This window comes from Cucurbita pepo, chromosome 5 (genome assembly GCF_057944985.1).
Source record: "Cucurbita pepo subsp. pepo isolate OVF chromosome 5, ASM5794498v1, whole genome shotgun sequence".
Taxonomy (NCBI): Eukaryota; Viridiplantae; Streptophyta; class Magnoliopsida; order Cucurbitales; family Cucurbitaceae; genus Cucurbita; species Cucurbita pepo.
Window position 1 is genome coordinate 3,655,235 of NC_141802.1, and position 23,106 is coordinate 3,678,340.

Genomic DNA, 23,106 nt, shown 5'->3' on the forward strand with positions numbered 1-23,106 from the left:
TCATTAAACATATATAATAGGCTTGAAAATATTTTAAAAACTGGGTCCCACGAGGAGACGTGGAATTAAAAATTATTTTTCTTTTTAGTTCCCACGTTAAGTCAAGTCAAGAGTGGTACCCGCCGCCATATAATAACTCCATTTAGAAAAAAATATAATGTCTATAGTTCTTAGGTACACATATATACCATATGATTTTGTACTTGATATTTGAAAATATTTACTAAAACTACCGAGAATTAAATAAATTACAGTAAATCGAATATAAGATATTTGTCTATAATAAACCGTTAAATATGATAACTATATAAATTCTAATAAAAAATTAAACATCAAGATGTATAAGATCTCAGTCGAACATGAAGGAAGAAGAAGCTGAGGGAAAGAAAAAGAATCTAGGAACTATTTGAGGAGTTTTGACCATTTGTGGAATCGTATGAGGATGCAAACCCAAGTAAAAAGTGTCATGTTTACCAAGTAAGTGACACTTCAAACCTTGGATTTAGTTATGCTCATAGTATATATGAAATTATGATACATGAAGTGAGTTGGTTTAATGTAGGTAAGAGTACGTTAAACGTTATGATACACGTTTATCGAAGAACGAATTGTTGAGTTACGATATGACTGAAATTAAGAGCATGCCTTTAGTATGATATAAAGCATGTTATGGGAACCCAATTATATATGTTTGATATATGTTTGAGCATAAAATGAGTTGATATGTCACAAGTTGAATGTGATTATGTATGTTTACTTAAAACGCGTACACACTATGTTATGAACTGATATTCATGACTAGGTATCCATGTTTAGATCACTATGGTATGTCTCTATGTCATATGCTTGTATCTAAAGAATTCAAAGAGAAGTCAGAAACATTTTTTTGCGAAGGTGTCACCAACCAAAAAATGAGAAGGTACATATTGTGTACAAGGTTGCCAGCGACAACAAATTCCCGAAGGAAATGATAATCTTAACATAACGAAGAATACTTTGACAACAAGAAATTGATAATATACATGTAAAAATTGATAGCATGGACAATATCTAGGTGCATAACGTTCAAGTACTGAAGGGCATCAACAAGAAATCGTTAGAGAGTAGAATCAAAGAATGGAGAAGCATGAACAGTAAGGTGTTGAGAAACAATTATGGGGTGTGGATCAGAATTTAAAGCAACAACACACATGTATATATATATAGTAAGGCGGCAATGGATGTGCAATGTCAGTTGCATAGCACATACTTACAAGCGTCAAGTTCAAAGGCAGTAACAGCAAGCAGCGCAATGGCAATGGCGCATACGTAAACTTTCATCTCCCCATCACTATGCTATCTATTGAAATGGAGAAGGACATAGCTCTATCAACCATGTTGCCCTAATACAAAGTGAAATAGAATTTTATCGCAACCGTTCCAAAAATTCAGTGAAGTTTATCAAATTACTTCAAATCACAAAGCTTTAACTATTGAGTGTACATCAGTACAGGATGTTATTATGTGATGTCCCACATTCGTTGGCGAGGAGAACAAAACATCATTTATAAGGGTGTGGAAACCTTCCCCTATCAAACCGTTTTAAATTTCCTCACTATGCTCTTTCATCTAGTTTCAATTGGTCTCCCAAATTTGTTAACGTGTACATGCTCTGAGTACTCTATTAGATACCACAACTCTCCACAATTGTATGATATTGTCCACTTTAAGCATAAGATATTGTGACTTTGTTTTTGGTTTCCCCAAAAGGCCTCATACTGATGGAGACATATTTCTTGTTTATAAACCTCAAGATCAACCCCTTAATTAGCTACTCTCTAACAATTCTCAACAATCCTCCCCTCGAGTAAAGTACACCATAGAGCCTCCCCTGAGGTCTATGGAGCCCTTGAACAACCCCCCTAAATCCAGACTCGACTTGACTCTTTCTTTAGAGCCTTCGAACAAAGTACACCCTTTGTTTAACACTTGAGTCACTTTTGACTCACCTTCGAGGTTCACAACTTCTTTGTTCGACATTTGAGGATTCTATTGACATGACTAAGTTAAGGGCATGACTCTAATACCATGTTAGAAATCACGACTATACACAATGGTATGAAATTGTCCACTTTGAGCATCAGCTCTCATGATTTTGCTTTTGTTTTCCCAAAAGACCTCATACCACTCATACCAATGGTGATGTATTTCCTTACTTATAAACCCATGATCAACCCCTTAATTAGCCGATGTGAGACTCCTCTTCCTATATGGTGATAATTAAAGATTTAGGAGTTATCTAAAACTCGAAAGGAAGATAATTAAAGATTTAGGAGTTATCTAAAACTCGAAAGAGAGACATAAAGAGGAGTTTGATGGGAAAAGATGCAAACAAACTACCCACATACAAATTGATAGATATAGACATTCAAGATGGAAAGTGCTGAGTGAGCTGATACTTCATTAAGACCATATTTCATACTTTCAACTACTTGATTCACACGAATAGATAGTGAGACAGAGTTCTTCATTCCAAAATATTTCATACTTTCAACTACTTGATTCACACGAATAGATAGTGAGACAGAGTTCTTCATTCCAAAATAGTTTGAGTCTACCAGGTATGTTGTGGCATGTATTTATACAGATGTATTTTATGCAATTACTGCAATTGACATACATATGACTAATCTTCTTGTAGTAAAGATGGAATTATGAGTTACGTAGAACCTAACAAGTGATCGATACGTGTCTAATAAATGTTGGAACTATATTGACTTCGTGCATACAGTAACTTTTTAACATATATCTATTGAGTTAACAAGTGTCTGCTCGTGTCCAACAAGTGTCCAAGTGTGGAACGCTGGAGACATTAGCTGAAACTAAAGTGTCCATGCTTCTTAGGTACTATCTTTCTTACAAAGGCTCACGTGTATTATAAAAGGCAGGACAGAGCACACATATGTACAATATGATTTTGTACATGATGTTGTTAACAGTTGTGATGATATTGTTAGGAGCAAAATTGGGATAACTCAGCTAACATGAAGACTAAAATCTATTTCGTCAAATAATTTAATTGGTTCCATTTGATTGGTTTTTGCAATTTCTGAACTACTCTAAAACTTGGAGAAGATAATGGATGTTACTTCAAAACTTGGTGTCATAACGTGACCTTACCTTGCTTTGATAAAGACTGTTTTACACTTTTCCCACAGCGATATTGAATTCTTTTGGAACTAACTAACATAGCTTAGTTCAAATTTATTTTTCTGTTGCTTACACTCAACTTTTGTAAGAGATGAATATAGATGAACAAAAAGGCAGAAACAGGATAGGGGAAACACACACAATTTCATACAGCAGAAATCATATAACTCAAGTACAATTATTAAGAACAAGAAGAGAAGAAAAGGGAAAGAACATATTAAGTAAGAAGCAGAAACACAAGCAGCCCCATCATAACTGATTATAAGATCAAAATACATAATCTGAATTTAAAGCTACAACACTCTTAAACATATGTATAGTAAGGCGGCAAAGGATGTGCAATTTCAGTTGCATAGCAAATACTTACAGGGGTAGAGTTCAAAGGCAGTAACAGCGAACAGAGCAAAGGCGATGGCGCATCCGTACACTTTGATCTCCCCACCACTGAATGAATCATCGGTAAGCGCCCTGACCTGGACCCCGAAATCGAACCCGACCCCATCATTCAAAGCTCCAGCCTGACCATTTTGGTTCATGGCCTCCCAGATCCGTTGACAGATATGAGTATGTTGGTTGCAAATTGTGTGGAGCAGGTTGTGAGTCCGGTACAATTTGACGAAAGGCGGCAGTAAAATCAAGAAATAGAGGGATGAAGAGGAAAGGCTCAAACCCAAAACCATGGGCCAATGAACACAATGAAGGGTGGAGGAATTAGAGGAGACAGCAAAGTAGAAGAAGCGCAGCCAGGCCAGGTAGCCCAGAGTCGTGTAATTGGCTCTGCTCTCGTAGTAACGCACCCTTTGTTGTTGCTTTTCAGCTAGATACTCCAAATCCCTCCTCACCTCTTCAAGCTGCATCATCTCCGCTTGCGCGTCCATATGAGAATGAAAACACTCCTCCAATTCTCCAGCTGAATAAAGGTGAGGAGGGATTTTGAGCGTCATTAATAATGTTGTTGAATTGAAACAATTGACGGTTGAATGTGGGGTCTATTGGAAGAATTATCTAACCATTCACGTGTATTTAAAAAAAAAAAAACAAATACAAAATTTAGTTTTTATTTTTTATTTATACTTACGAAGACTTTAGCTTGTGACCTTATCTTAGTTACTTCATGTTTTCCTAATAAAAAAAACGTTGAATTTAAGAATATTTTAAGCCATTTTAATTCAAAAATTAAAGTAAAGAAAATATTTATTTTTGAAATTTTCTGTTAATGATTAACATAATTTTTTTTAAATTAATTAATTGTAGATATTTCATTACATAATTACAAAAATACATTGTATATTAAAATAAAAATTTAAAATTTGAAGGGTAATATTGTAATATTAACTTATATTACATTTATTTGCAATTAAGTAACTAAATATATCTCTAAGTCCAGGGGAGATGGAGACTCTAAATATAATTATCAATGTGAGTCCCTCAATTAATTTATGTTCATTTTGTTTTGTCGAATCCAATCTAAACCCTACGTTAAATGAAAAATTATTTAAGTTTAGTGGTATGAATATTTATAATACAAAAATGTTTATTTTGAGAATATTTATATTCATTTATTTATATGCGAAGATACTTATATTTAAATTGGATATAATGAAGATTGAAAATATCAAAGTCTCTCTTTAATTTGATGTTCATTTTTGTTTGATTCAGACCATATCTAATGGAGTATTTAAGGAAGAAATCCAAAGGAATATGGAGTATTTAAGTTTCAACCCATAGCATTAAATAAGGAAGAAGAAGGAATAGTTTCTATCAGCCCTTTCCCTCCAATTATGTAAAGTTGCTTGTTGAACCGACGGTATGCTCTTCTTCCTTTCCTACCAAACACCAAAATCCAACACCTTATTGCTATGCTATTTAATGAAATGGAGAACCACATAGCTCTATCAATCTCTACAACCATGTTGCCCAAATACAAAGTGAAAGCAAATGAGATGATTTGACTCGCTTTCGAAGTGGAATAGAATTTTATCACTCAAACTTGTCGAATTACCTAAAATCACAAAGCTTGACCATAATCTCAGAGGTTACGAGTGTACATAATACAAGATGTCATTATGTGATGTCCCACGTTAGTTGGGGAGGAGAACAAAACACTCCTTATAAGGGTGTGGAAACCTTCCCCTATTATACGCGTTTTCAAGCCTTGAGGGGAACATGAAAGAGAAAGCCCAAAAAGGATAATATTTGCTAGCAGTGAGCCTAAGTCGTTACACATTAAGTATTCAATCAGACTTCTTTTCCTTTATTTGGTATAAGAATTTAGAAGACAAAGAAATATTGAAACTTACAAAACCTTCGTTACGTGGAGGGACACACTATCTAACTTGAACTTACAACGATCAACAATTATGGCATGAGCTCCTTAGCATCCTCTAAACCTCCTTTATCATATGGGTTTTGAATTTTATTTCATAATTCACAAAATGCCTTTGTCCTCGAAGAAATGTCAAGTTCACAAAATATCGTCTGTCACACAAACACACATTTTGAAGTTCAAGAAAGTACCCCAAATTTGAAGTATAGGATTTAAGGCAACAAAATCCAACTAAACCAATAAATGGTGTACCTAACTTAACACGGTATCAGCGCTATATTTGTAACTTAATCATGTCAATAGAATCCTCAAATGCCAAACAAAGAAGTTCTGAACCTTGAAGGTGTAGTCAAAAGCGACTCAAGTATCGAATCAAGGGTGCACTTTGTTCGATGGCTCTATAGAAGGAGTCAAGCCTCGATTAAGGGGAGGCTGTTCAAGGGCTCCATAGACCCCAGGGGTGTACTTTGTTCGAGGGGAGGATTGTTGAGAGAGTAGCTAATTGAGGGGTTCATGGGTTTATAAGTAAGGAATATTATTTCCATTGGTACAAGACCTTTTGGGAAAACCAAATGCAAAGTCACGAGAGATTTGCTCAAAGTTGATAATATCATACCAAGTGCAGAGTCGTAGTTTCTAACAGAGTACCCAGAGCATGTACAAGTTTGCTAGTTGGGGAGACCACTTCAAACTAGATGAATGAGCATAGTGAGGAAGCCAACCATAAATCAAGAATATAAGTAGATGTGAGGAGACGGAAGTAGCACTAGCAATGACATAAAATATAATCATACAAAAAAAAAATTATGGTCCGAAGCAACATCACCAAAAATAACCTTTTCTAAGTTAGAATTGACCACCGTTCTACAAAGAATCACATTCCATCATTTTAAAGATTTAGGAGTTAGTCTAAAACTTGAAAGAGAGACTTAAAAGGAAGAATTTGATATGAAAAGTTGCAAACAAACTACCCACGTAAAAATTAATTTACGCCACCAAATCAAATAGTAATTTCTTAGGTCATGTGAGTGATATTTGTCAAACCATTTTAAATACATTTTTTTTTTATCTAATAGTTTGGTATAAAAATAATAATAGGAACATAAATTCGCTGTTTATGTCGATATCAAATCTATAAATATGTAGAAATATTAATAAAAATAATAAAAATAGTGACGTATCAATTAAATATTCGCTTTCATTCCATTCCGACCGAATTTATATCTTAATCCTACATGTCAAATGTAAATTTTTTAGGGTCATATCGATAGATGTTTGTTGTCGATCCCAAGTACAAAAAGTTACAAATATTTAAATTAATAAATATTTTTTTATGAAATTTTTAATTAAAATGTGTTAATACATCTTCCCATTTTTTTAATTTAATATACGATTGATTTATTCCATCTTTTAATAACCATAAAAGGTGGAATTCTCAGCCCATTATAAAAATTTTATTAGAAAAAAAAAAAAAAAAAAAAAGACAAAAATTAGTTTTTATTTATTTTTTTATGCTTACACGTGTGGAACTTTAACACATGAGCATATCTTTACGTGTTAATTTGAATATTTTCAAAATTAAAATATTTGGAAAGAAGACAAAAAAAAAAAAAAAAAAAAAGTTAGGAGTTGATACGAAAACTAAATATGCATCTCTTCCTATAGGTTGATAATAAGTTGAAACCAATTAAAGATTTAGGAGTTGTCTAAAACTCGAAAGAGAGGTATAAAGAGGAATTTGATATGAAAAGATGCAAACAAACTATCTTACCTACGAATTGATAGATATAGACATTCAAGATGCAACGTGTTGAGTGAGCTGATACTTCATTAATACCATATTTCATATTTTCAACTACTTCATTCACACGAATAGATAATTAGATAGAGTTCTTCATTCCAAAATAGTTTGATTCTACCCTATTCGGGGGAACAAATCCCCAAAAGTGAATAAGATCAATAAGAGACAAAATATAAACTATCAGGCTTACTGAATATATTTTATATACTCATTGTCGTTACCTTTAAATGCATTTTACATAGTTTGAACTTGTAGCAGTGTATTTTTAGAATTTTTTTGGTATATTTATCCGAAACTAATGATAGCTCCATTTAGAAAGAAAAAAATAATAATAAATAAGAGAGAGAAAAAAAAAAAAAAAAAAAAGTCAAATTTCACCTTTTGCCATCATTATTTGGAACAAAATCAACCAATCATTGTTCGTTACCTTTAAATGCATTTTACATAATTTGAACTTGTAGCAGTGTATTTTTAGAATTTTTTTGGTATATTTATCCGAAACTAATGATAGAAAGAAAAAAATAATAATAAATAAGAGAGAAAGAGAAAAAAAAAAAAAGGTCAAATTTCACTTTTGGCATCATTATTTGGAACAAAATCAACCAATCATTAAAAAGTCTTCTTACTAAATAGTATCTAAATATATTAAAAAATTGAGAATAATTTTTTAAGTAGACATATCATTTAACCTATCATTTTTTGTGGATATATTACAAATAAATTCCAAACTAAAAATAGGTAAAAAAATATTTTAAACGTGTCTTTATTGTCAACTAGTGTAAAATTATTTCAGTTGGATAGCGCACACTTACGGGCCTAGAGTTGAAAAGCAGTAACAGCAAGCAGAGCAAAGGCAATGGCGCATGTGTAGACTTTGATCTCCCCACCGGTAAATGAATCATTGTGAAGCGCCCTGACCTGGTGGAACCTGACATTGAACTTGACCCCATCGGTGGATGCTCCAACCTCACCATCTTGATTCGTGGCCTCCAAAATCCGTTGACAGAGATAGAGTATGTTCCTTACAAATTGTGTGGAGCAGGTTGTGAGTCCGGTACAATTTGATGAAAGGCAGCAGTAAAATCAAGAAATAAAGGGATGAAGAGGAAAGACTCAAACCCAAAACCATTGGCCAATGAAGACAGTGGAGAGCGGAGGAGGAATTAGAGGAGACAGCAAAGTAGAAGAAGCGCAGCCAGGCCAGGTAGCCCAGAGTCGTGTAATTGGCTCTGCTCTCGTAGTAACACACCCTTTGTTGTTCATTCTCAGCAAGACACTCCAAATCCAGCTTGAAGCTCTATCATGATTTGGGTAAGAAAAATGTGCATAAGAAAAACGTGATTTATAATGGGTGACCGGTTGGTGAAGTACTCAAGTCCACATTTTTTTTTAATATTTTATATCGAGAATATGGTTACTATTTACACCAAATGGCTCTCCCTCTTTTATATTCATTATTTATCTATTGCAAACAAGATCTACTTTCTGACCTAAAAAAATTTAAGATGTTTTTGTCTACCAATTTTAAATAAAAAAGTTGTACATATTTAAATTTAAAAAATATTGGTTTATAAAATTAAAAGATAGTTCAGTCCTTCCCATTTACGAAACTAATGTAAATGATGGCGGCTTCACTTATAATGAGTAAAAAAAAACCAATCAAACGGATGTATGAATTATGCCAATCCAAAGTCCAAAAGTCAATCGGTGAATGTTTGATTAATCCACCACACCTAAATGGTGTGAAAGTTATCTTATTTATAATCAAATAAATTACAAGGATATGGAAATAGTAATAAACAGAAATAACAATGGAAAGATACCTATGACAATAACGCAAATATTAGATATTTGCCTTATAATAAAATATCAAATATAATATATATGGTAAACTATAATTTATTACTAAATATCCTTAACACAATCCAACGGCCCGTGTATTATGAACCAATGCATGTACCGTTTACATGCTTTTATTTGACTTAAAATTTGAAGGGTAATAATATAATATTAACTTATATTACTCTATAATTAAATAAATATATCTCTAATAGTGGAGATGGAGACTCCAAAGATAATTATCAATCTGGTCAATAAATTTATGTTCATTTTGTTTCCAGTCCAAACCAAACCTATTAAGCGAAAATTATTTAAGTTTAGGGGACTTGTAATACAAAAATGTTTATTTTGAGAATATTTATATTCAGTAATCTATTTGTACTTGTATTTAAATGGAATAGGATGGAGATTGAGAATATCAAATTTGTTTATCATACATTTCTTCACTTTCATGTTTTTTTTTTTTTTTTTTTTTTGTTGGATTCAGGCCAGATCTATTACTTATGGTAATCCATTACCAATTATTATTATCCAATTATTATTATGGAAAGAAAAGTAAAATTTAAAATTTAAATGGAATAATTTTGATGGGTTTACCACTAAATTGAAAATTAAAATAATCCAATACATTTATTTGGTCAGCATTTATGCTTATTGAACTGACTGTATACTCTTTTCCTTTCCTACCAAACACCAAAATACAACACCTTGCTACTATGCTATCTAATGAAATGGAGAAGCACATAAGTTGTATCCATGTCTACAACCATGTTGCCCTAATACAAAGTGAAATAGAATTTTATCACAACAGTTTCGAATTTAGTGAAGCTCATCAAATTACTTCAAAATTACAAAGTTTCAACGTAATCTCAAAAATTATTAAGTGTACATCAGTACAAGATGTCATGTCCCACATTGGTGGGGGAGAAGAAACAAAATACCTTTTATAAGGGGGTGGAAACCTTCTCTTATCATATGCGTTTTAAAGCCTTGAGGGGAATGAACAAATAAGACAATATCTACTCGCGGTGGGCCTAGGCAGTTACACATTAAATATTCTCAACAATTATGGCCGTAAGAAATGCCAAGTTGACAAAATGGGATGATATTTTCATTTCCAATGCTCAATGTCATACAAACACTAACATTTCGAAGTTAAAGAAACTACCCAAAAATTGAAGTATAGGATTGAAGGCAACCAAACCAAATTAAACAAAAAGATTGCATTGAAGCCATTAAAGCCAGCAAAAGAAAACAGGTTGCAAATTTTCCATCAAGGAACTATTTGGAAATCCTCCACCCAAAATTTGGAAATTTTCATTCACTTAAACTCATCTAACTCAACTGATAGGCCACTAGTTATTCGTGTGACTAAAGAAAGAGAGTTAACGAGAGGAATATGTTGAGGATTGTTGGGGAGGAGTCCCACATCGACTAATTAAGGGGTTAATCATGGATTTATAAGTAAGTAAATACATCACCATTGGTATGAGGTCTTTTGGAAAAATCAAAAGCAAAATCATGAAAGGTTATGTTCAAATTGGACAATGTCATATCATTGTGGAGAATCGTGATTTCTAACATTGTATCAACGCTATATTCTTAACTTAATCATGTCAATAGAATCCTCAAATGCCAAACAAAGAAGTTGTGAATAGAATCCTCAAATGCCAAACAAAGAAGTTGTGAACCTTGAAGGTATAGTCAAAAGTGACTCAAGTGTCGAATAAATGGTGTACTTTGTTCGAGTGCTCTATAGAAGGAGTCAAGCCTTGATTAAGGGGAGGCTGTTCAAGGGCTCCAAGGGCTCCATAAACCCAGGGGTGTCCTTTGTTCAAGGGGAGGATTGTTGAGAGAGTAGCTAATTGAGGGGTTCATAGGTGGTGTCCTTTGTTCAAGGGGAGGATTGTTGAGAGAGTAGCTAATTGAGGGGTTCATAGGTGGTGTCCTTTGTTCAAGGGGAGGATTGTTGAGAGAGTAGCTAATTGAGGGGTTCATAGGTGGTGTCCTTTGTTCAAGGGGAGGATTGTTGAGAGAGTAGCTAATTGAGGGGTTCATAGGTTTATAAGTAAGGAATACCCCAAGCATGTAGAGTTAGCTAATTGGGGAGACCACTTGAAGCTAGATGAATGAGCACAGTGAGGAAGTCAACCATAAATCAAGAATATAAGTAGATGTGAGGAGACGGAAGTAGCACTAGCAATAACACAAAATATAATCTTACAAAAAAAACTATGGTTCGAAGGAGCATCACCAAAATAAACTTTTCTAAGTTAGCATTGACCACCTTGTCTTTTCTACAAAGAATCACATTCCATCATTTATGTATTTTTTACTATAGGATGATAATTAAAGATTTAGGAGTTGTCTAAAACTTGAAGGAGACTTAAGGAGGAGTTTGATATGAAAAGTTGCAAACAAACTACCCAAGTACAAATTAATTTACGCCACTAAATCAAATAGTAATTTTCTTAGGTCATGTGAGTGATATTTGTCAAACCATTTTAAATACTTTTTTTTTATCTAATCGTTTGGTATAAAAATAATAATGGTAACTTAATTCGCCATTTATGTCGATATCAAATCTATAAATATGTAGAAATATTAATAAAAATAATAAAAATAGTGACGTATCAATTAAATATTAGTTTTCATTCCATTCCAACTGAATTTATATATTAATCCTACGTGTCAAATATAAATTTTTTAGGGTCATATCCATAGATGTTTGCTATCGATTTCAAGTACAAAAAATTACAAATATTTAAATTAATAAATATTGATTTATGAAATTTTTAATTAAAATGTGTTAATACATCTTCCCATTATTTAATTTAATATGTATCCATCTTTTAAATAACCATAAAAAAGTGGAATTCTCAGCCCATTATAAAAATTTTATTAAAAAAAAAAACAAAAATTAGTTTTTATTTATTTTTTTATGCTTACACGTGTGGAACGTTAACACGTGAGCATATCTTTACGTGCTAATTTGAATATTTACAAAATCAATTATGTCACTTGAAAACTAAAATATTTGAAAAAAAAAAAAAAAGTTTACGGGTTTACAAAAACTAAATATGCATCTCTTACTATAGGTTGACAATAGGCTGAAACCAATTAAAGATTTAGGAGTTGTCTAAAACTCGAAAGAGAGACATAAAGAAAGAGTTTGATACAAAAAGATGCAAACAAACTATCCTACCTATGAATTGATAGATATAGACATTCAAGATGCAACGTGTTGAGTGAGCTAATATTTCATTAATACCATATTTCATACTTTCAACTACTTGATTCACACGAATAGATAATGAGACAGAGTTCCTCATTCCAAAATAGTTTGAGTCTATCTTATACTTAGGAGTGTATATGGTTCGGGTTGGATTGGGTTAAGGGATTTTTTTGACCCAACCCAAATGTTCAGGTTGGTTAGATGGTAACCCAACCCAACCCAAAACTTTTCACAACCCAACCCAACCCTTTATTTTCGGGTTGGGTTCGGGTTGGGTTGTCAATTTTTGTTTAAGTTTTATTAATCCACGATTTATAATTATTCAGATACAATCTTACCTAAAATATATTAAAAGTTCACAAATAAACACAAATCAATTTATAATTATTCACAAACAAAAATAATAATAAATAAATTCAGTAAAAAACAATGAGCAAAAATTCTTAAATATTAACATAGTTGAACGCTTGTCACAAAACTAAAGACGACTAGATACTGATATTTTTTTAAAATTGGTTAAATAACAAAAATAAGAAGATAGATCATAAAATTAAATAAACAATAAAAATGATTAATTTAAAGATATTGTATATAACAAAAATAAAAATTATATAAAATTATTTGAATTGAAATATGTGCTATTTATGTATATAAATTCAGTAAAAAATAACGAGCGAAAATTCTTAAATATTAATATAGTTCAACGTTGTCACAAAATTAAAGACGACTAGATACCGATATTTTTTTATAATTAATTAAATAACAAAAATAAGAGGAACAATAAAAATGATTAATTTAAATATATGGTATATAACAAAAATAAAAAATATATAAAAATATTTGAATTGAAATATGTGTGACCTCCGACCATACTAAATTAATATAATAATAAATACACTAAAATTTAAATAATTATTTATGCATATTTATGTATTTATAATTTATGAACTACACATACCGTTTTTCAAAATAAAAATTAAAATTAAAATAACAAAATAATAGGTAAGAAATTAAACAAAATAATAATAATAAATACATTAAAATTTAAATTACGCTTTAACATTATTTATAATTTATGAACTACACAAACCTTTCTTTCAAAATAAAAATAAAAATTAAATAATTTATGAACATTAACACAAAACTTTCTTTAAAATTAAAATAACAAGGTAAGAAATTAAATAAAATAATAATAATAAATATATTAAAATTTAAATTACGCTTTAAAATTATTTAGGTTTATTTAATTTATGATCATTAAATTAAACAAAATAATAATAAATACATTAAAATTTAAATTACGCTCTAAAATTATTTAGGTATATATTTACCTTCCTTTTCAAAATAAAAATTAAAATTAAAATAACAAAATAATAGATAAGAAATTAAACAAAATAGTAATAATAAATACATTAAAATTTAAATTACGCTCTAAAATTATTTATGTATATATTTACCTTCCTTTTCAAAATAAAAATTAAAATTAAAATAACAAAATAATAGATAAGAAATTAAACAAAATAGTAATAATAAATACATTAAAATTTAAATTACGCTCTAAAATTATTTATGTATATATTTACCTTCCTTTTCAAAATAAAAATTAAAATTAAAATAACAAAATAATAGATAAGAAATTAAACAAAATAGTAATAATAAATACATTAAAATTTAAATTACGCTCTAAAATTATTTATGTATATATTTACCTTCCTTTTCAAAATAAAAATTAAAATTAAAATAACAAAATAATAGATAAGAAATTAAACAAAATAGTAATAATAAATACATTAAAATTTAAATTACGCTCTAAAATTATTTATGTATATATTTACCTTCCTTTTCAAAATAAAAATTAAAATTAAAATAACAAAATAATAGATAAGAAATTAAACAAAATAGTAATAATAAATACATTAAAATTTAAATTACGCTCTAAAATTATTTAGGTATATTTATGTGTATATAATCTATGAATATTAAATTAAACAAAATAATAATAAATAACTTAAAATTTAGAATTATTGAGGTATATTTACCTTTTTTTCAAAATAAAAATAAAAATTAAAATAACAAATAATAGGTAAGAAATTAAACAAAATAATAATAATAAATACATTAAAATTTAAATTATGCTTTAGAATTATTTCGGTATATTTATGTGTATATAATTTATGAACATTAAATTAAACAAAATAATAATAAATACATTAAAATTTAAATTACGCTTTAAAATTATTTATGTATATTGATGTAAATCTTTGTTTTAAAAAAAAAAAAAAATAATAATAGGTAAGAAATTAAACAAAATTATAATAATAAATACATTAAAATTTAAATTACGTTATATTTAAATAATAGGTAAGAATTTAAACCAAACAGTAATAATAAATACATCAAAATTTAAATTACTTTAGAATTATTTACGTAATAAATACATTAACATTTAAATTACGTTTTACAATTATTTAGGTATATTTATGTGTATATAATTTATCAACATTAAATTAAATAAAATAATAATAAATACATTAAAATTTAAATTACGCTTTAAAATTATTTAAGTATATTTACCTTTCTTTCAAAATAAAAATAAAAATAAAAATAACAAAATAATAGGTAAAAAATTAAACAAAATAGTAATAATAAATACATTAAAATTTAAATTACGCTTTAGAATTATTTACGTATATTTATATGTATATAATTTATGAACATCAAATTAAACAAAATAATAATAAATACATTAAAATTTAAATTACGATTTAGAATTATTTATGTATATTTATGTAAACATTTGTTTCAAAATAAAAATAGAAATTAAATAATTTATGAACATTAACAAAATAATATAAAGCAAATTAAACAAAATAATAATAAATAAAAGGTAAAATAATAATAATAAATACACTAAAATTTAAATTACGCTTTAAAATTATTTATTATTTATGTATATTTATGTAAACCTTTGTTTCAAAAAAAAAATATAAATTAAATAATTTATTAACATTAACAAAATAATATAAAAAAATTTAAACAAAATAATAATAATAAAAAGGTAAAATAATAATAATAAATACATTAAAATTTAAATTACGCTTTAGAATTATTTATGTATATTTATGTAAACGTTTCTATCAAAATAAAAATAACAAAATAATAAATAAGAAATTAAACAAAATAATAATAATAAATACATTAAAATTTAAATTACGCTTTAGAATTATTTAGGTATATTTAAATAATAAATAAGAAATTAAACCCAATACTAATAATAAATACATTAAAATTTAAATTACGCTTTAGAATTATTTAGGTATATTTAAATAATAAATAAGAAATTAAACCAAATACTAATAATAAATACATTAAAATTTAAATTACTTTAGAATTATTTAGGTAATAAATACATTAAATTTTAAATTACGCTTTACAATTATTTAGGTATATTTATGTGTATATAATTTATCAACATTAAATTAAACAAAATAATAATAAATATATTAAAATTTAAATTACGCTTTAAAATTATTTAAGTATATTTACTTTTTTTTTCAAAATTAAAATAAAAATAAAAATAACAAAATAATGGGTAAGAAATTAAACAAAATAGTAATAATAAATGCATTAAAATTTAAATTACGCTCTAAAATTATTTACGTATATTTATGTGTATATAATTTATAACATCAATTTAAATAAAATAATAATAAAAAAAGGTAAAATAATAATAATAAATACATTAAAATTTAAATTACGCTTTAGAATTAAACAAAATAATAATAAATATATTAAAATTTAAATTACGCTTTCGAATTATTTATGTATATTTATGTAAACATTTGTTTCAAAATAAAAATAGAAATTAAATAATTTATGAACATTAACAAAATAATATAAAACAAATTAAACAAAATAATAATAAATAAAATGTAAAATAATAATAATAAATACACTAAAATTTAAATTACGATTTAAAATTATTTATTATTTATGTATATTTATGTAAACATTGGTTTCAAAATAAAAATATAAATTAAATAATTTATTAACATTAACAAAATAATATAAAAAATTTTAAACAAAATAATAATAAGAAAAAAGGTAAAATAATAATAATAAATACATTAAAATTTAAATTACGCTTTAGAATTATTTATGTATATTTATGTAAACGTTTCTATCAAAATAAAAATAACAAAATAATAGATAAGAAATTAAACAAAATAATAATAATAAATACATTAAAATTTAAATTACGCTTTAGAATTATTTATGTATATTTATGTAAACGTTTCTATCAAAATAAAAATAACAAAATAATAGATAAGAAATTAAACAAAATAATAATAATAAATACATTAAAATTTAAATTACGCTTTAGAATTATTTATGTATATTTATGTAAACGTTTCTATCAAAATAAAAATAACAAAATAATAGATAACAAATTAAACAAAATAATAATAATAAATACATTAAATTTTAAATTACGCTTTACAATTATTTAGGTATATTTATGTGTATATAATTTATCAACATTAAATTAAACAAAATAATAATAAAGATATTAAAATTTAAATTACGCTTTAAAATTATTTAAGTATATTTACTTTTTTTTTCAAAATTAAAATAAAAATAAAAATAACAAAATAATGGGTAAGAAATTAAACAAAATAGTAATAATAAATGCATTAAAATTTAAATTACGCTCTAAAATTATTTACGTATATTTATGTGTATATAATTTATAACATCAATTTAAATAAAATAATAATAAAAAAAGGTAAAATAATAATAATAAATACATTAAAATTTAAATTACGCTTTAGAATTAAACAAAATAATAATAAATATATTAAAATTTAAATTACGCTTTCGAATTATTTATGTATATTTATGTAAACATTTGTTTCAAAATAAAAATAGAAATTAAATAATTTATGAACATTAACAAAATAATATAAAACAAATTAAACAAAATAATAATAAATAAAATGTAAAATAATAATAATAAATACACTAAAATTTAAATTACGATTTAAAATTATTTATTATTTATGTATATTTATGTAAACATTGGTTTCAAAATAAAAATATAAATTAAATAATTTATTAACATTAACAAAATAATATAAAAAATTTTAAACAAAATAATAATAAGAAAAAAGGTAAAATAATAATAATAAATACATTAAAATTTAAATTACGCTTTAGAATTATTTATGTATATTTATGTAAACGTTTCTATCAAAATAAAAATAACAAAATAATAGATAAGAAATTAAACAAAATAATAATAATAAATACATTAAAATTTAAATTACGCTTTAGAATTATTTAGGTATATTTAAATAATAAATAAGAAATTAAACCCAATAATAATAATAAATACATTAAAATTTAAATTACGCTTTAGAATTATTTATGTATATTTATGTAAACGTTTCTATCAAAATAAAAATAACAAAATAATAGATAACAAATTAAACAAAATAATAATAATAAATACATTAAATTTTAAATTACGCTTTACAATTATTTAGGTATATTTATGTGTATATAATTTATCAACATTAAATTAAACAAAATAATAATAAATATATTAAAATTTAAATTACGCTTTAAAATTATTTAAGTATATTTACTTTTTTTTCAAAATTAAAATAAAAATAAAAATAACAAAATAATGGGTAAGAAATTAAATTAAATAGTAATAATAAATACATTAAAATTTAAATTACGCTCTAAAATTATTTACGTATATTTATGTGTATATAATTTATGAAAATCAATTTAAATAAAATAATAATAAAAAAAGGTAAAATAATAATAATAAATACATTAAAATTTAAATTACGCTTTAGAATTAAACAAAATAATAATAAATATATTAAAATTTAAATTACGCTTTAAAATTAAACAAAATAATAATAAATACATTAAAATTTAAATTACGCTTTAAAATTAAACAAAATAATAATAAATACATTAAAATTTAAATTACGCTTTAAAATTAAACAAAATAATAATAAATACATTAAAATTTAAATAACGCTTTAGAATTATTTATGTATATTTATGTAAACATTTGTTTCAAAATAAAAATAGAAATTAAATAATTTATGAACATTAACAAAATAATATAAAACAAATTAAACAAAATAATAATAAATAAAAAGTAAAATAATAATAATAAATACACTAAAATTTAAATTACGCTTTAAAATTATTTATTATTTATGTAAACATTTGTTTCAAAATAAAAATAGAAATTAAATAATTTATTAACATTAACAAAATAATAATAAATACATTAAAATTTAAATTATGCTTTAGAATTTTTAAGTATATTTATGTAAACCTTTGTTTCAAAATAAAATTTAAATTACGCTTTAGAATTATTTACGTATATTTATGTGTATACAATTTATGAACATCAAATTAAACAAAATAATAATAAATACATTAAAATTTAAATTACGTTTTAGAATTATTTATGTCTATTTATATAAACATTTGTTTCAAAATAAAAATAGAAATTAAATAATTTATGAACATTAACAAAATAATATAAAACAAATTAAACAAAATAATAATAAATAAAAGATAATATAATAATAATAAATACACTAAAATTTTAATTACGTTTTAAAATTATTTATTATTTATGTAAACATTTGTTTCAAAATAAAAATAGAAATTAAATAATTTATTAACATTAACAAAATAATAATAAATACATTAAAATTTAAATTATGCTTTACAATTATTTAGGTATATTTATGTAAACCTTTGTTTCAAAATAAAAATAGAAATTAAATATTTTATGAATATTAACAAAATAATATAAAAAAAATAATTTACGAACATTAACAAAATAATATAAAAAAAAAGTATATTTATGTGTATATAATTTATAAACATTAAATTAAAGAAAATAATAAGAAATACATTAACAAAATAATATAAAAAAAATAATTTACGAACATTAACAAAATAATATATAAAAAAAAGTATATTTATGAATGAACATTAAATTAAACAAAATAATAATAAATACATTAACAAAATAATATAAAAAAAATAATTTACGAACATTAACAAAATAATATAAAAAAAAGTATATTTATGTGTATATAATTTATGAACATTAAATTAAAGAAAATAATAAGAAATACATTAACAAAATAATATAAAAAAAATAATTTATAAACATTAACAAAATAATATATAAAAAAAAAAGTATATTTATGTGTATATAATTTATGAACATATAATTTATAAACATTAAATTAAACAAAATAATAATAAATACATTAACAAAATAATATAAAAAAAATAATAACATATAATTTATAAACATTAAATTAAACAAAATAATAATAAATACATTAACAAAATAGTATAAAAAAAATAATTTACGAACATTAACAAAATAATATATAAAAAAAAAAGTATATTTATGTATGAACATTAAATTAAACAAAATAATAATAAATACATTAACAAAATAAATACATTAACAAAATAATATAAAAAAAATAATTTACGAACATTAACAAAATAATATAAAAAAAAGTATATTTATGTATGAACATTAAATTAAACAAAATAATAATAAATACATTAACAAAATAAATACATTAACAAAATAATATAAAAAAAAATAATTTATGAACATTAACAAAATAATATATAAAAAATAAACATTAAATTAAACAAAATAATAATAAATACATTAACAAAATAATATAAAAAAATAATTTACGAACATTAACAAAATAATATATATAAAAAAAATATATTTATGTATGAACATTAAATTAAACAAAATAATAATAAATATATTAACAAAATAATATAAAAATAATAATTTACGAACATTAACAAAATAATATATAAAAAAAAAAGTATACAAAAACTATATTTATGTATGAACATTAAATTAAACAAAATAATAATAAATACATTACCAAAATAAATAAAAAAATTACGAACATTAACAAAATAATATAAAAAAAAACACAGTAATAGGCTAGAGACAAACCAGGGCGTAGGACCAGCTAGTTTGGCAAAAGTACCACTCCGACAAACTCATTATACTTTCGAATTCTTAATATAATTTATATATTTTTATTTGAATTGGGTTGCACGGGTCAACCCGAGGATTGTGTCCCACGAACCCGAAACCAAACCGATCCAATTTGGGTTCATAAAAATGAATTCAACTCTACCCGAAATGCTAATCCAACCCAACCCAACCCAACCCTTATAGTTCGGGTTGGGTTGGTCCGGGTTGTCGGGTTGAATGTACACCCCTACCCTATACAAGGGAACAAATCCCAAAAAGTGAATAAGATAGTGACGTATGAATAAGATCAATAAGACTTAATGACGAAATATGAATTACCAGGATGACTGAATCTATTTTATATACTCATTGCTGCTACTTCAATTTTTTTTTTTCAGTCAGTCTGACATAGCCGTGGGTTGTTGGCTATAAAGAGTCCGATCACATTTGAGTATGGAATTCCTTCTACCTGCCTTTAAATTAATTATGTATTTCACTCATTTTAAATAGTTTAAACTTGTAGCAGTATATTTTTAGTGACGTCTTCTTGTTTTCTTATAACAAATAAAATTTGCATTATTATTTTAATCAAATTTTAAGGTGTATGCACGTGTTTAAATATTTTAAATTTTACGCATTTTTCTTATTTTCACATCATTAAATAATGGTCTATAACTCGAGTAATCGTAATACAAGATATATATATATTATATATGTTGGGTTCCATTTCTTTTCAATTTTGTACTTACCTCTATTATTCTCTATTTTCATTTAAAAAAAATAACAATAACATTAATATTCACTTTTCTTTTATTTACCTTAACTCATTTTTTAGAGCTGTTAAAAAAAATATATATATATAAATTATTAAGGTTTTGATTTTAAGTCTATTATTTTATAAAAGGTTAAAATTAATTAGTAAAATAGCAAACTAACCATCTCACACATCTTTGAATTAAAACTTTCCATTCATTTAATGTAATAAAAAAATGAGATATTTTTTCTTTGAATTAGAACAGTCGACCAATTCTGACAATCAGCAGAGCAATTCTGATAATGGGCCGACCAATTCTGATAATAGGCCGACCAATTCTGACATAAATAAAAAAGCTCAATCGTAATAATTTCCAGTTTGAAAGCGTCTAATGTTTTGCTCCATGTTATGTGGGGTCGTGTCGGATCACATATGGATTTTTCACATAATTTTTATTTATATATATTTAAATATATTATTTTTCAACCTATCAATAATTTTCATATTTCAATATAATTTTTATTAAATATTAAACATCTTACTAAATCTCTACAAATATAATATAATGTTTCATAAAAATTCAATTTTAAATATTATAACATAATATTTAACTTTAGTTCATTTATTATGTATTAAGTAACCAAATATACTTATATTTAAGTTGGAGTGGGTGATGGAGACGGTAAATATAGTTATCAATGACATAAGTCTCTCTTTCTCCTCAATTTTGGTCACGGAGTGATACTTGTCTAACTATTTTAAATACATTTTTTTATATAATCGTTTGTTATAAAAATAATAATGGAAACGTTAATTAGCTCTTTAAGTCGATATCAAATCTATAAATATGTAGAAATATTAATAAAAATAGTGACATATCAATTAAATATTAATATCGTTTTAAATTTTGGTTTTTATTTTTTATTTTTCTTTTTTATGCTTACACGTGTCGGACTTTAACGCGTGAGCATGTCTTTACGTGCTAATTCGAATCTTTTTAAAATCAATTATTGTCACTTTGAACACTAAAATATTTGGAAAGAAAACAAAAACAGTTAGAATTTAAGAATATTTTAAGCCATTTTAATTCAAAAATTAAAGTAAAAGAAAATGAATAACTATTTTTTTTTTTCTTTTTTTTTTTTACTTTATGAAGTAGAAATTAAAAATGCATTTTTTTAAAACTAAAAATACATTATTAGAAGTTAGAGATATAAAATTCCATAAAATCAATTTGTTATGAAATTTATGGGAAAATAAATATTTTTTAGTCTTTAATTTTTTTTAGTATAGTTTTTATTTAATCTTAAGATTTTAAATAATTACATTTTTTTTATTTAATCTTAAGATTTTAAATAATTACATTTTTACTTCTAAATTTTGAATTTAATTTTTATTTGTTAGGCTATTTTAAAAAGTTATATATTTATTTTTTAATTTTGAATTTAATTTCTATTAAAAATTTCACATATTTGTTAAGCTATTTAATAAAAGGGAATATAACTCATGTGCTCAAAAGAAACCGACTTATCTTTAATTTAATCCAATTACTAGTCAAATGACAACTCATTTCTAATCTCACATATTCTTATTTTAATAAATATACAAAATTAATTTTTATCAAATAAGTCTTTAAAATTTTTCATTTTTTATATTTACCACCCCTTTCCCATTTTTCAAAATTTACTTATTTATTTTATACAAAATTAAAAAAAAATTCAAAAAATTATTAAATCTGAAACTAAAAAAATTGAGAATATTTTCACTATTTATTATTATTTGTTTTCTTCTGTTCGTGGAAAATCAGTCTAAAATAGGTACGTGTCAACTTATCTGTTTGTTAGGGATGTGACTCTCCCTATATTGTTCACTTTCAGCATAATCTCTC

The 23,106-nt window shown here is 24.9% G+C and overlaps 1 protein-coding gene across 1 annotated transcript; it reads right to left on the reverse strand.

Moving 5' to 3' along the window:
• Positions 1 to 947: 947 nt before the first annotated feature.
• On the reverse strand, positions 948 to 4,075 carry LOC111795374 (uncharacterized). The gene is made up of 2 exons (XM_023677755.2): positions 3,557 to 4,075; positions 948 to 1,382 (listed from the first exon to the last, which is right to left on the reverse strand). The coding sequence occupies exons 1-2, from the start codon at positions 4,065 to 4,067 to the stop codon at positions 1,369 to 1,371; spliced, it is 525 nt and encodes a 174-aa protein (XP_023533523.2). The 5' UTR covers positions 4,068 to 4,075; the 3' UTR covers positions 948 to 1,368.
• Between the last annotated feature and the right edge of the window lie 19,031 nt (positions 4,076 to 23,106).